Source organism: Anolis sagrei, chromosome 6, assembly GCF_037176765.1.
Source record: "Anolis sagrei isolate rAnoSag1 chromosome 6, rAnoSag1.mat, whole genome shotgun sequence".
Taxonomy (NCBI): Eukaryota; Metazoa; Chordata; class Lepidosauria; order Squamata; family Dactyloidae; genus Anolis; species Anolis sagrei.
This window is the reverse complement of record NC_090026.1, coordinates 131422658-131438054: the sequence shown is the minus strand read 5'-3', so window position 1 is coordinate 131438054 and position 15397 is coordinate 131422658. Positions and strand designations below refer to the sequence as shown.

The window sequence follows — 15397 nt, the reverse complement described above, 5'->3', positions numbered from 1 at the left end:
TTCTGCCTCATCCTCAGAACTCGATATACATATATAGTGTCCCTACTTTGCGGGTTTTCACTTTTCGCGGGTGGTCCTTACTTTGAAAGTAGTTGGTCTACTCCAGAAAAATACTTCAGGGGTTCTGACATTCCAACCAAGGCATGGGCAAACTTTGGCCCTCCGTCCAGGTGTTTTGGACTTCAACTCCCACAATTCCTAACAGCCTACCGGCTGTTAGGAATTGTGGGAGTTGAAGTCCAAAACACCTGGACGGAGGGCCAAAGTTTGCCAATACCTGTTCTGATCACTTTCCCTCCTCAGCTCCTGAGACGTCCAGACCTCCGCCCTCCAGGCTGGACCAGCCCTCGGCCGGCAAGGAGTCTAGGGGTCGGAATCGGCTGCCCGGTGGCAAGGAGCCCCGCGGGAAGGACTCTGCAGCCTCCTCCTCCTCGGCGGGGGACAAGCGGGCTGACCGGGAGTCCTTCCAGCTGGACCTGAGCTCCTCCAGCGAGAGGGAGATGTCCTACCGCTGCCCCGAGATCGAGAGCTTGCGGGAAGCGACGGGCGCCATGCTCTTGGACGAGAAGAAGCCTTTGGTGGGGAGGAGGCCTCAGGAGAACCACCACAACAAAGGTCAGGGCGGGTGATGCTGCCTCTCCTGCTTTACAGGCATCCACACTGCAGAATTAATGCAGTTTGGCACCACTTTTAACTGCTATGGCTCAATGCTATGGAATCCTGGGATTTGTTGTGCCTTTTCACAACTCCCTTTCCTTTTGCAGGGTCTTCGAACGACTCTGAAAGTAACGAAGGCTCTATCCCGGAACTAGAAGAGCCGGAGGTTTCGGAACCACGAACGGCTCAGACGCAGGTAACGTTTGCAAGGCTGGTCTTTGAGAGTTGGATCTGGGAACTTACTTACTTAGGCGATCCCTCGTTGTCCAAATAGGATAATGCTCCAGGGTGGGAACCCAATTCTTGACCTGCATCGTCTCCCGCAGTGAGGGCATTAGTTTCCAGGTGGAAGGTGGTCCTGGTCAGGGTTGGCTTGACGTGCCTTCCTCTTGGCACTGTTTCTCTCTTTCACCCTCCATTTGTGCCTCTTCAAATTCTGCAGCACTGCTGGTCACAGCTGACCTCCAGCTGGAGTGCTCAAGGGCCAGGGCTTCCCAGTTCTCAGTGTCTATGCCAGAGTTTCAAAGGTTGGCTTTGAGCCCATCTTTCAATCTCTTTTCCTCTCCTTCAATATTCCGTTTTCCGTTCTTGAGTTCGGAGTAGAGCAACTGCTTTGGGAGACGGTGGTCGGGCATCCGGACAACGTGAGTTGATGGCGGAGGATCATTGCTTCAATGCTGGTGGTCTTTGCCTCTTCAGCACACTGACGTTTGTCCGCCTGTCGTTCCAAGAGATTTGCAGGATTTTCCAAAGGAATCGTTCCAGGAGTTGCATGTGACGTCTGTAGACAGTCCACGTCTCGCAGGAGTAGAGCAGGATTGGGAGAACAATAGCTTTATAAACAAGCACCGTGGTATCCCTACAGATGTCCTGGTCCTCAAACACTCTCTGCTTCATTCGGAAAAAAGCTGCACTCGCAGAGATCAGGCGGTGTTGTATTTTAGTATCAGTGTTGATGTCTGTAGACAGTCCACATTTCGCAGGCATATAGCAGGGTTGGGAGGACAATAGCTTTATAAACAAGCACCTTCGTATGCCTACAGGTGTCCCAGTCCTCAAACACTCTCTGCTTCATTCGGAAAAATGCTGCACTCACAGAGCTCAGGCGGTGTATTTCAGTGTCAATGTTGATGGCTGTAGACAGTCTACGTCTCGCAGACGTATAGCAGGGTTGGGAGGACAATAGCTTTATAAACAAGCCCCTTGGTCTCCGTACGGATGTCCCAGTCCTCAAACACTCTCTGCTTCATTTGGAAAAATGCTACACTCGCAGAGCTCAGGCGGTGTTGTATTTTGGTGTCGATGTTGACTTTTGTGGAGAGGTGGCTGCCAAGGGAGTGGAAATGGTCCACATTTTCTGACGTTACACCATTAAGTTGTATTTCTGGCATTGGAGAGGGGTTGGCTGGTGACTGCTGGAAGAGCACTTTGGTTTTCTCGATGTTCAATGACAGGCCAAGCTTCTTGTATGCTTCTGCAAAGGTGTTTAGAGTGGCTAGTAGGTCTTCTTCTGAATGCGCACAGACGCATTCAAAATTACTATGAATGTCCTTCAAGGGCCCCTTTTGCACCTTCCAGGCTCAGCTGACCCACTCTTTGGGAACAGGTGAAGAATCCATCAGCAAAGCAAAGCAGAGCCGGAGCGAGAAGAAGGCACGGAAGGTGAGTTCTAAAATGGGTACATAGCCAGACATCTTCTACCCTTTTGCCTGCTTCCAGAGTGCATCTACACTGTTGAGTTAATGCAGGTTGACAGAGCTCAAGGCGATGGAATGCTGGCTTTCGTGTTGTCGTGAATCACCAGCACTCTTGTGCAGAGAAGGCTAAAGACCTTGTAGAACGACAACTTCCATGAGCTGTGGAATTCACCATAAGTTCTCACAAGAGGGTCTCCTCTCCTCTCCTTTTCTCTCCTTTTCTCTTCTCTTCCAGGCCATGTCCAAACTGGGTCTGCGACAAATCCACGGAGTCACCAGGATCACCATCCGCAAGTCCAAGAACATCTTGTTTGTCATCACCAAGCCAGACGTCTTCAAAAGCCCGGCGTCGGACATCTACATTGTCTTTGGAGAAGCCAAGGTGAGCTGGTGGATTCTTCTGGTGGGGAGACAAGCAGATGGGCCTCAAAGACCTTTGGTTCGGGGGAACTTGCACATGGGGGCACATACTTGTGTGAATTCCCCACTCTGCTTACACTGTCTTGTGCATGGAATATGGTGGGGGTTGTCATTCTATCTCTCCATACTTCCCCAAGTCGTTCTATGGGGATGTGGGCCTTGACGTGTATCCTCAATGGTCCAACCAGTATTGATGCTGAGTTGTTGACATATTTGCTTTGGAATAGATGTTGGAAGGGATTTTTGCGTCTTATGACACGATCACTCTCTGTGCAAAGCCCTTCTGCTCTTCTAGAGATGCTCACCTTCATGGGTCTTGTTTCCTGACCCCCTTTTTTCCTTCCCCAGATTGAAGACCTCTCTCAGCAGGTCCACAAAGCGGCAGCGGAGAAGTTCAAGGTCCCCGTGGAGCATTCGCCTCTGATCACGGAGGCGGCCCCAACGCTCACCATCAAGGAGGAGAGCGAGGAGGAGGAGGAGGTAAGGTCTTCGCCCAAAGAAGGAAGCCCAGGCCTTTCAAGCACCCTGGAGAGGAAATACAGGATGCCATTTCCTTCTCCTTCCTTGTGTCTACCCTCCTCCTCTATTCCTGTTTTATTATTGTCTCTCTTCTTGGTTCTTCCTCCTCCTTCCTTGATCTTTCTCTTCATCCATTTGACTTCTGCTTCTCTTCCTGCCTCCTTCTTGTCCTTCTTCCTTGTTTCATGTTCTTCTTTCCTCCTCTTCTTCCTTCCTTCACCTTCTGCTTCTCCTTGCTCCCTTGTTCCTCATTTCCCCCCTCCTTCCTTGTTTCTCCTATTCATCCACTGATTTCAAATTCTCCTCCCTTTTTCTTCTTCTTTGCTTGTTTCTCCTGCTCTTCTTCTGGGTTCTTCCTCCTTGTTTTACCTACTCAATTTCCTAGTTTCTACTTTCTCTTCATCTTTTCTGTTCTCACCTCCTCTTATTCCTCCAACTTGTCGTCTTTGCTTGTTCCTCCTCCTCAAACTTTTTCTTTTCCTTCCTTGTTTCCTCTGGTCTTCCGCCTTTCTTCCTTGTTCCTCCTCTTCCTCCTTCCTGTCCTTGTCATCCTTTCTTGTCTTTTATCCTTTGCCCATTCCCTTTCTCCTTGTTTCCTCTCCTCCTTTCTTCCTTGTTCCTCTTCTTCCTTTCCTCATCTTCCTTTTGTTGTCATTTGTCCATTCCCTTTCTCATTTCTTGTCTTCTCTTCTGTTTTCTCTCCTTCTCATCCATTCTTATTCCTCCACCTTGTTTCCTATTGTCATCATTTCTTGTATCCATCCCATCCCTTGTTTTTTCCTTGCCTCCTCTCCTTCCTTTTCTCTCGTCCACTGTGTTCATTCTCTTCCTACCTTTCCTCTATTCTTCATCCTTTCATTTCTCCTTGTTCTAATTTCTTGTCTCTCCTGTCCTATTTCCTTCTCTTTCCTGTCAAACTTATTCCTTCGTCTCCTCTAGTTTCTTCTTCCCCCTGCCTTCCTTGTTTTTTCAATTTTCTCATTCATTCTTCTCCACCTCCTTCTCTTTCTCTTCCTCCTTCCATTTCTTCTTCACCACCCTTTCATTCCTTCTCCCCTTCCTCCCTCGTCCCTTCATCTTCTCCTCCTCATTCCTTCACCACCACCACCACCTCCTTTCCAAAGGTTATACTGGCACATCAGTCCCATAATCGAAAGTTTTGGCTGAGTGTCTACAAAGTAAGACAAATACTAGGACAATTCCACTCACAGATCCCTCATCTTCATCCACTTCTTCCCTCTTCCTTTCTTCCAGATTGACGAGACTGGCCTGGAGGTGAGAGATATTGAGCTGGTCATGGCTCAGGCGAACGTGTCGCGCCCCAAGGCCGTGAGGGCCCTCCGGCACAGCAACAACGATATCGTGAACGCCATCATGGTGAGTCCTGTGCCGTAAGACCCTTTGGGGGCAATGGGAGGGTTGTGTGATGGGACAACTGAACAAAGGAACTCCTTCTCCATTGATGGCACCAAGGAGAGGGCATCTCAACCCAAGTTCTGGTGATGGGATGGACAAAGGGATGGATATGGTCCCCATGCAGTCATCCAGGTGCATATATATGTATGTATGTATATAATGCATCTTCCAAAGGTTCATGCCAGCTTGGCCAGTAGCTAGGGATGTCGAAGCTGAAGTCCTTGGAGAACCAATGTAGGAGAACCTAGATCTTCACTTCTGGGCACAGGAACTCTTTAGAGCAATGAACCCCAAACTCTGGTCCCCCAGGTGTTTTGGACTTCAGGTCCCAGGATCTCTGAGCATTGGCCGAAGTGGGAACGGAAGTCCAAAACTCCTGGAGGACCAACATTGGAGGATGGGCATTTTCCTCCCTTTGGCCCTCCTGACCTGTCTTCCTTCCTTGCAGGAGCTGACCATGTAGCGACGGTTGGAGGGCTTCCCCACCACCCAGCCTCTGCCCGCTCCTCCTGTATAGACGCCCCGTTGCCCATCTCCAATACAGCTGTTGTTATGTTAGGATGGCCAATACTTAGTCCCAACTCTTCTGCATTGATAATGCTGCTCAATAAACGGTATATTCACTTGAACCACAGCCTGGCGCCAGAGTCTTCTGTTTGGGGAACGTGGGTTGGGTGGTTCTTATGCAGTTTCACCTTGTAAGGAAGGGATGGGATTGTCACCACACTTCCACCCCAAATAGAAGCCCTTGAGAAGGAGTAGGACCCTGATGCCAAGGATTAGGACGTTCTTCCCAGGCAAAGAGTACTAAGGACAGGGAGAGAGTTGTCCAACATTTCCATTACCATTTCTAGGTAGGAACATGTCAACTGGGAATGCATCATTTTCTGCCTGCATCTCTATCTCTATATATATAAAACTTAATGAATGTATGTATGATGGTTGGTTGGTAGGTAGGTTTGTACCACAAAGGCTTCTCCATGGCTTGATGGATCTGGACCAAACTTGGCCCACAAATCCATCATGATCCAAGTTAAAATAATTGAGAGGTTTGAGCTAAAGGATGGGCACCCCATTCATACCCAGAGAAGAGGATTGAAGTAGATTGGCTGTGGCTGGGTGAAGTGGCCTTCTATCATGTGACTGGGAAAGGAATGGAGGAGCAAGGAGGAAAGAAATAGAAAAAGAAGGGAAAGAAGGGAAGGGAGAGGGAGAAGGAAGGAAAAGGAGGACAAGGAAGGAAGGAATGGTTGCTTACCTGTAACTGTCGAGTGATGATCTGTGAAATTTGCACCTCCCGGCTGTTGTAATGCCTTGGTCCTTCAAGCTGCTACTCGCGGCAGAGAAACTGAGGCAGTAGCCCTTCTCACTGGCTATATACTATACAAGCCGTCCCCTGCCATGCGTTGCTATGGCTCAGTCTGTGTAAATGTGTTTTGTGTGTAAATGTGCGTGTATATATTTGTGTATATGTGTGTTTATTTTATTTATTTAGGACATTTATAGGCCACACTTCTCACCCCGAAGGGGATTCAGAGCGGCTTACAAGATATATATACATACAATATATTATATCAGCATATATTATATATAAATGTGGTTTTACGCATGTGTAACTTTTGTTTTTTGGCTTTTAAAGTCTTTTCTGCTGTGTCTTCTAGTGTTTTTATGAGTGACTAGCAGTCCCCTGTCACGCGTTGCTGTGGCCCACATGGGGGTTCTGTGTGGGAGGTTTGGCCCAATTCTATCGTTGGTGGGGTTCAGAATGCTCTGTAATTGTAGGTGAACTATAAATCCCAGCAACTACAACTCCCAAATGTCAAGATTCTATTTTCCCCAAACTCCACCAGTGTTCACATTTGGGCATATTGAGCATTCGTGTAGAGTTTGGTCCAGATCCATCATTGTTTGTGTCCACAGTGATCTCTGGATGTAGGTGAGCTACAACTCCAAAACCAAAGGACACTGCCCACCAAACCCTTCCAGTATTTTCTGTTGGTCATGGGAGAACTGTGTGCCAAGTTTGGTTCAATTCCATGCTCTTTGATTGTAAGTGAACTATAAATCCCAGCAACTACAACTCCCAAATGACAAAATCATTTTTTTTTCGTGAAGCACATACATTGGATTGTTAGGTGCCTTGTGTCCAAATTTGGTGTCAATTTGTCCAGTGGTTTTTGAGTTCTGCTAAACCCACAAACGAACATCATCACATTTTTATTTATATAGACGGGGAGTGTGGGAAGGGCTCCCGCCATTTTTTATCAAAGAGCTTTCTAGAAGATTCTAAAACCGAGTGCGCAGACGCAAGAAACACCATATGTGCTATTTCACAGACACCACGAAGAAGAAAAGAATGATGGGTGAACGATGGGAGAACGAAGGGAAGGAAAGGAAAAGGAGGGAAGAAAGGAAGGAGAGAGAAAAAGAAGGAAGGGAAGGGAAGAAGGGAAAGAAAAAGGAATAAGGGGAGGGGAGGGAAGCAAAGGAAAGAGAAAGAAAGTCAGAGAAGGGAAGGGAAGAAAGAAGGATGAAGGAAAGGAGGGAAGAAAAAGAAGACAAAGAAAGAAAGGAGGGAGGGAGGGAGGGAGGGAGGGAGCAAGGAAAGAAGGAAGGAAGGAAGGAAGGAAGGAAGGAAGGAAGGAAGGAAGGAAGGAAGGAAGGAAGGAAAAAAAAAAAAGAAAGAACGAACGAAAGAAAGAGGGGGCCAGGGGACAGTTTCATCTTCTCTTGTGCTATGCTAATAATAAATATATTTTGTGTGTGTGTGTGTATATATATATAATATTTATTATAATGTAATGTATTAGATACTAATAATATATTATAATTATAGATTTATATTACATGTAATATTACTAATAATATTACAATATAATGGTACAGTATAATATAGTAATATTTAAACGGATATTGTACTATGTTGATAATATAATAAACTGTATGTATATATACCTTGTAAGCCGCTCTGAGTCCCCTTCGGGGTGAGAAGAGTGGCATATAAATCTCGTAAATAAATAAATAAAAAAGAAGAGGGGGAAGGTGTATGAGGGAAAGCAAGGGAAGAAGGAAAGAAAAGAAGGGAGGGAGGGAGATGTAGTATGAGAGAATTGGAGGAAGAAAAGGGCCATAAAGAGTGGTGCCAAAGTGTTGCTTTGGAGACATTGTGAGGCACGTCTTCTCAGAGCTGGAGAAAGGAGGAAGTAGACAGGCATGCTGGGCATATACTCAGAGATCCGGCTCCTGCCTCTTCATACAGCTTGGACTACAACCCCCATCATGCCCACCCACCGGGCAATGTAGCCTTTGGGTTTTGGAAGCATCAGTAAAATTCCAAGTGGCTCCCAAAAGATAAAGGTTGTTGTGGCTGAGATGTTCCCTGATGAGGAGGATGGGATTCAGATTCCTGGCTTTTTTTCTGTGCCTCAGATCTCTGGGCCTGCTTCTAGGTCTTTTTCTGAGGCTCCCACAGACAGTGCAGAGTCAACAACACAGCGGTTCTCAGAAGAAAAGAATTTTAACGAAGGAGATAGTGAACAGGTGGGGAGGCTTTTGCCTCCTTCCCACGCTGATACTGAAAGTGCAGAAAGCCTTGATAGTGACCTGACCCGGCAGGCTCGTCTTGATTTGCGTGTCAGGCGGAGTTCTCGCCTGGCTGGCAGACGAGAAGCCAGCTCAGGCCAAGGTCATCGCAATGCTTTCATGTTGGTGAGAGCATGTTTTCATGTTAGAAAGGTATTTAGGCTTCTTGCAAACTAAGGGAAAGTGTCAGTTCAATGTAGCTTATTAGCCTGAAAGCTTCATGGAATAACCGCTCTGAGTCGCCTAATGGCTGAGAAGAGCAGTATACAAATAAAGTAAATAAATAATAATAATAAATAATAACCTTAGCCTGGAAAGCAGCACGCTTGGGATTTCTTGCATTGTGATTCTTGGGGCAATTGTTTTATTGCTTGTACCTTGGACTCTGTTTTGAACTTTGCCTATAGGATTGTGCCTCTTGTTTTTACCTGAAGATCTTTGGAAGTATATTCTACATTTAACCTAAATCTTTGGAACTTTGCAATGCTTATTCTTTATTTTGACTTGGATTTTTTCCTCAATAAACTATAAAACTACAGCTCTTGTGTGGTGGTGTTTGGATGCAAGGTGAAGCTTACTCTGAGTTGCAACAAAGGTTTTCCCATGGCATTAAGTCCAGTTGTGTCCGACTGGGACTCTGATGCTCATCTCCGTTTCTAAGCCAAAGAGCCAGCATTGTCCATAGACACCTCCAAGGTCATGTGGCCACTGACAGGACTGCATGGAGCATCATTACTTCCCGCTGGAGCGGTACCTATTGATCTGCTCACATTTGCATGTTTTTGAACTGCTAGATTGGCAGAAGAATTGCATGACAGTTCTTCATAATAAAGAATCCGCCATCGGTCTAGTTCTTTGAGGATTCTGCAAGGTATCAGGTTCAGCTGCATTAGGAGCAGCAATGGAGGCCACATTATTTTGTGGCAAAGGCTGTTCTGTCTCCATAATATTGCATTTTTCCGTTGGAAACCAAAACCCATGAAGTAGAGGTGACAAAATAATACCTGTTTGGATGGGTGCTTCTGTTTTTTGATGTATGTTCTTTCATTTGTTTTTGTCAGAAATATTAACAATTAACAAGGTATTTTTGTTTACAAAAATGTGAGTCAAGCCTGAAAGTGTTAAATGGATGCAATGACTCAGCAAAAGCTGCAGTTCTATATAAGTAGGTGTGTCTGCAGTTTAGGAGGCTTCTGTGTTAGTTTGCCTCAGTGGGAGAAAGGTCTCTGTCTGTGAGAAGGCCTCACAGTGTGAGGTAGGCCTTAGTTTGTGAGAACATGTGGATCAAGGATAGGGCTCTATAGCCACCAACAAGACACTACACTTGGAGAACAATCATCCTTGGGCTATAAGGGATTACTTAAGAAAAAAAATTGTGAGACAAGCCTCTGTGTGAAGTAGGCCTTAGTCTGTGAGAACATGTGGATCAAGAATAGGGCTCCACAACCACCTACGGACCCACCATCAAGACACTACACTTGGAGGATCATCATCTTTGGGCTATAAGGGATTACTTTAAAAAAAAAGAGTTTGTGAGACAATCCTCTGTGTGAAGTAGGCCTTATTCTGTGAGAACATGCAGATCAAGAATAGGGCTCCACAGCCACCTACGGACCCACCGTCAAGACACTACACTTGGAGAACCATCATCCTTGGGATATAAGGGATTACTTAAGAAAAAAAAGAGCTTGTGAGACAAGCCTCTGTGTGAGGTAGGCCTTAGTCTGTGAGAACATGCGGATCAAGAAAGGCTCCACAGCTACCTACGGAGCCACTGCCAAGACACTACACTTGGAGAACCATCATCCTTGGGCTATATGGGATTACTTAAGAAAAAAAAAGAGTTTGTGAGACAAGCCTCTGTGTGAAGTAGGCCTTAGTCTGCAAGAACATACGGATCAAGAATAGGGCTCCACAGCCACCTACAGACCCACCGTCAAGACACTACACTTGGAGGGTCATCATCCTTGGGCTATAAGGGATTGCTTAAGAAAAAAAAAAGAGTTTGTGAGACAAGCCTCTGTATGAGGTAGGCCTTATTCTGTGAGAAGTCCTCAAGAGTATGAGAAGGCCAGTTTTGAGAAGCTTTGGTGAGAGACGCCCCAGGTTGAAGGCCTTGGTGTAAAGCTATGTGAAGCTCCTGAGTAAGTTTGGTGTGAGAGGAGGCTCTGTGAGAGCGAAGCTGTTTATCTGCATGATAAAGAAGTCCAGCGTGGAAGCAAAGAAGGAAGTATAAAGAACTTTGTGTTATGGGAACCTTGTTGTTGTAAATTGTGCAACCATATTATTTTACTACAAATAAAGCCTCAAAAGGAAGAGATAACATTGGTCTTTGTGTTTGTTCTTTTTGTCACTTTGGGCTCCTGGTGCTGGGTCACGCTGCTGTACATTTATAAGGAGGGTCTTTTGCTAATAAGCCCACTCACCCAAGAGCTTTTACCTGCTCTCTATAATGCTGGTTGCCCTGGCTGGCCAATAGAAAAACCCAGCATGGGTTGGTTGGACAAGGGTTGGAGAATCTCAAGGTTGCCCGGCCGTGCTCTAGAAATCTCCAAAATGGAGTATGAACCCTCCCAGAGATAGGTAAACATTCAGAGGTAGTTAAACAGGCCACATTGGGAGAGCAGGGAAGTAGGAACCCAACTTCATCAAACATTGAGGGTCTTACACCTTCTCCAGGAGCTAAAAGGACCTGGAGTAGAATGGCAAAGGGGAAGAGGAGAGGGAACGGAAGTGGTCTGGCATGCTGGGTGTGGGATTTCCCAAGCTCTGCTAGGCTCCAATCTCCATAGATTGCAGAGAAGGGAGAATAAGGATTCACCTCTGCCTTGGTTTGGGAAGACTTCTCACAAACTAAGGCTTACCTCACACAGAGGCTTGTCTCACAGACTAAGGCCTATTTCACACAGAGGCTTGTCTCACAGACTAAGGCCTACTGCACACAGAGGCTTGTCTCACAAACAAAGGTCTACCTCACACAGAGGCTTGTCTCACAGATTAAGGCCTACCTCACACAGAGGCTTGTCTCACAGACTAAGGCCTATCTCACACAGAGGCCTGTCTCACAGACCAAGGCCTACCTCACACAGTGGCTTGCCTCACAGACTAAGGCCTACCTCACACAGAGGCTTGCCTCACAGACTAAGGCCTACTGCACACAGAGGCTTGTCTCACAAACTAAGGCTTACCTTACAGAGGCTTGTCTCACAGACTAAGGCCTACTTCACACAGAGACTTGTCTCACAAATGAAGGTCTACCTCACACAGAGGCTTGTCTCACAGATGAAGGTCTACCTCACAGAGGCTTATCTCACAGACTAAGGCCTACCTCACACAGAGGCTTGTGTCTCACAGACTAAGACCTACCTCACACAGAGGCTTGTCTCACAAAGGCCTACTTCACGCCGTGAGGCCTTCTCATAGACTGAGGCACACTGGGCTGAAAGGTAAACTGATTCGAACTCTCTTTCTGTTGCAAAAAGGAGAATGCACCCAATGCTTGTTGTTGCCGAAATAAAAAGAAGACACATGGAGTACTCGCAAGTCAAAGAGCTAAAATAGCCTACAGGTCAGTTTATAGTAGCCAGCAGACATTGTGGCGGCATGAAGTACACATACAAAAATAACTGTGCATTTATATGTATAATATATACAACACATATACATTATGTATATAGTTCTTCCACTCCTCGCCCCTTAAAAAAACAGCAACAGCAACACACCACTCAAAAGGCCAACCCACTCTTTCACTTGCGCTCCGCTCTTCTGTCTGAAGAGCCACAGATTCGGTCCAGAGGAGGACTCTGAATGCCCAAAGCAAAGGCGGAAGAAACCCGGGTCTTCCCTCGACTGAAGACGCAGACCCCTGATATCCAGCTCAAGGGTCTCTTGGGGGATATTTTTGGCAGAGAGAAAGGGGAAAAAAACCCTCACTGATGCCCCAAAAAACCTCCCTCCAGACCCCAAACTTCTAGGAATGCCTCGAGGAAAAACGGTAGCATCAAACCGTGCTCCGTATAAAATAACACAAAAAGTGGAGGTATGTGTGTCGTTTAAATAGGAGAAGGAGATGCTACCTGGCCCTACCTGCGCTTGGGGTTTGTTGGGCTACCTGGCTGAGACAAGGAGGAGGAGGATGGCACGGCTAACGGGAGCCAGAAGGAAATGGCACGTCAAGCAGGCGATCAATCCAAGGCTAAGGAGGGGAAATAAAATTACAAAACACAAAGGTCAGTTGGCCAGAGTCGGGGCGAAGGAGGCTGCCCCCCCCCCTCCCTTCGACCCCAGAGGCCCAGCTTCACAACCAAGGCCACCTTCTGGTTTCAGTCCGAAATGTTGCGACAAACACTTGCAAGATTTTTTAAGTTATTCACATTGTGATAAACTTCATGTAAAAAACATTGGGGGGAAGGGAGGGGAAATGGTCAGAAATGTCATGTGCAAAACGGTCAAGTTGGCTGGTCGGGGTCTTGTGGGCAGCAAGACCCATCGTCCCCACTCTCTCCCTCTCATATGCATTCATGGCTTCTCCAACAACTCAGCCCTTTGGCAAAGCAAGAGGAAGACGGTCCCAGGCGGATTCACCTGGCGGCCTGGTCCGGTCCCTCTTCGTTGGCAGAACGAGGCCCTCTCTATCCCTTTGCAGAAGAGAAGAGACCGCTGGGCAGCGAACTGAGCTATTGGCAAAGATGGGAGGTGGGGTGTCTCGAGGTCATCCAATCCACCCTTTTGGCTTCGATTATGTAACAAGGGAAGAAGAGCGGGAGCGAGTTACGGAGCAGCCTGCCTCTCTTCACCGCTGCCACTCCTACCCTCCACCGCCGCTCCTATCCTCCGCCGCTCCTCTCCTCCGCTGCCCCTCCTCTTCTCCGCCGCTGCCCCGCTTCAGGAGGAGTCGTGGTCCATGCTGCAGCCGAGGGCCTCGATGTCGTTGCTGATGTCCGAGATCATCCGGTCCCATTCGTCCCCCTCCGAGGGCACCGACTGGTCGTCCGAACTCCCCGCCGCCCCGTTGTTGTTGCCGTTGGTGGTGGAGGCCGAGGCGGAGCTCAGCGTCCGCCGGTACCGGCCGAAGCTGTCTGTGATGATGCCCCGGCCGTCCTTCACCCCAATGGTCTCCAGGAAGTTCTCAAAGTATTGGCTGTCCTTTTCGGGGATGAACGGTCTAAGGCCTGTTGGGGGAGGGACACAAAGAGGGAGGTGGGGAATTAATTATATATTTACAGTATTTATATAGCGCTTTTCTCACCCCGAGGGGGACTGAAAGCGGTTTAATAATAATAATAATAATAATAATAATAAACCTTTATTTATACCCCGCTATCATCTCCCGAAGGACTCAGTGCGGCTTACAAGAGGCCGAGCCCAAATACATCAGTAAAAACAGCAACAACAGCAATACAGACAATAAATAACTCATAAACAAAGCAATAAACCATAACAGTGACACCACGACACATTAAAAACCTATGGCAGGGCCAAATGTAATAATTAAACTTTAAAAAATGCTGGGCATGACAATGTGACATATAACAAGGATAGGTATTTGGAGAGAAATTCAATGCTGTACAACTACAATAGTAAAACCATCACCAAATGTCAAAACAATGATTAAAACCATAAAACAATCTCAACAGTCGAGTCACCATTCCAGTCCTTGTCTGTTGGGGTTCAGCCTGATCTGTATGAACCTGAGCCCCAGCCCCAATCTCTGTGCGAACCTGATTCTCTGATTGTATTTCCAACTGAGCAAGCTCTCCCTGACAGTGTTGAAACTGTTGTTGATGTTGAGGTCAGTGGCGAGGAAAGTGAAACTGAACAGCCGGATGAAAATGTTTTGGAATCCAGCCGTGATAACTCTCCACCTGGGTTTTTTTAATGAGCACCGAAGAGAACAGATAGCTAGAGACAGGAGTGATTCACAGTTTCTACGAAGGTCAAATAGATTACAGGAGAGACAGGCCCAGGCTTCAAAGTCATGGGGCGTTTCAAGGAATAGTTTCTTTGGTTTAAGGGGCCTCCTTCCGGATGTCTTGTTAGATCAAGCAACGTTTTGGACTGTAGCTGTGCCTTGGCAGAATTCCTGTGTTCCATGGCCGGTAATCCCAGAGGCTTCTAGTTTTCAAGTACATGGTTAGCGAGAGGCTAACAGGTTCCTGGTTCTTGTATTGTGATTTTTGGAATTTTTCTCAAGTTCAGAGATTTTCCTGTCTGCTGTGTTTCTATTGTGGTTTTTTGACTTTGCATTTACCTTTCTTTTGTAACCAATTTTTCATCAATAAAAAAGGATTGTTTCTCCTACAGTCCAGTGTGGTGGATTTAATCTTATGGTCTCGTTTCCTGTTCTGGGATGCAACATTGTCCTACTAAAAGCTGCATAGATCTATTGTCCGAAGGCCTGGTCCCAGAATCAAGATTTTATTTTTTTCCTAAAAGTCAGGAGCGAGGGAGTAGATCTTATCTCCTTTGGGAGTGTGTTCCATAGGCGAGGGGCCACAGCCGAGAAGGCCCTGCTCCTCGTCCCCGCCAGATTCATTTGCGCTGTTGACAGGAGCGAGAGCAGGGCCTCCCCGGATGATCTTAAATTACGAGGTGGGATGAAGGGGCAGATGCATTCGGACAAGTAAACTGGGCCAGAACCATGTAGAGCAGTGGTTCTCAACCTGGGGTCCCCAGATGTTTTTGGCCTACAACTCCCAGAAATCCCAGCTGTTAGGATTTCTGGGAGTTGTAGGCCAAAAACATCTGGGGACCTCAGGTTGAGAACCACTGGTATAAAGCGTTATAGGTCAAAACCAGCACTTTGAATTGGGCTCGGAGATGGACCGGGAAGACAAAGAAATGAAGGACAACACAACAGAACATCATGCTTCCTGCTAAATCATGCATGGGCCAATTTTGCCCCTCCCTCCAGGTGCTTTGGACTTCAACTCTCACAATTCCTAACAGCCTCAGGTCTCATTCTTTCCCCCCTCAGCCACATACGCCACAAAGTACATACATCTGGCCACAAGGGGGAGCCAGGGGAACACAAAGCTTTCTGGGGGGAATGCCAATTCAATCAATAGGAATATACTATTGATTGAATATAGTATACTGATATACTA

At 46.9% G+C, this 15397-nt stretch overlaps 2 protein-coding genes across 3 annotated transcripts in view; one reads left to right on the top strand and one right to left on the bottom strand.

The window, feature by feature from the left end:
- Window positions 1-5343, top strand: part of LOC132779071 (uncharacterized) — a 30730-nt gene extending 25387 nt beyond the window's left edge. For both annotated transcript variants that reach the window (XM_067470431.1, XM_067470432.1), the window contains exons 3-9: window positions 304-615; window positions 765-853; window positions 2236-2319; window positions 2590-2736; window positions 3123-3254; window positions 4548-4670; window positions 5158-5343. In XM_067470431.1, coding sequence (XP_067326532.1) covers window positions 304-615; window positions 765-853; window positions 2236-2319; window positions 2590-2736; window positions 3123-3254; window positions 4548-4670; window positions 5158-5172 — 902 coding nt within the window. In that variant the 3' untranslated portion in view covers window positions 5173-5343. The remainder of the gene's footprint in view (window positions 1-303; window positions 616-764; window positions 854-2235; window positions 2320-2589; window positions 2737-3122; window positions 3255-4547; window positions 4671-5157) is intronic.
- A 6492-nt stretch (window positions 5344-11835) lies between these two features.
- Window positions 11836-15397, bottom strand: part of CCM2 (CCM2 scaffold protein) — a 52470-nt gene continuing 48908 nt past the window's right edge. The window contains exon 10 of the mRNA XM_060782747.2: window positions 11836-13462. Coding sequence (XP_060638730.2) covers window positions 13176-13462 — 287 coding nt within the window. The 3' untranslated portion in view covers window positions 11836-13175. The remainder of the gene's footprint in view (window positions 13463-15397) is intronic.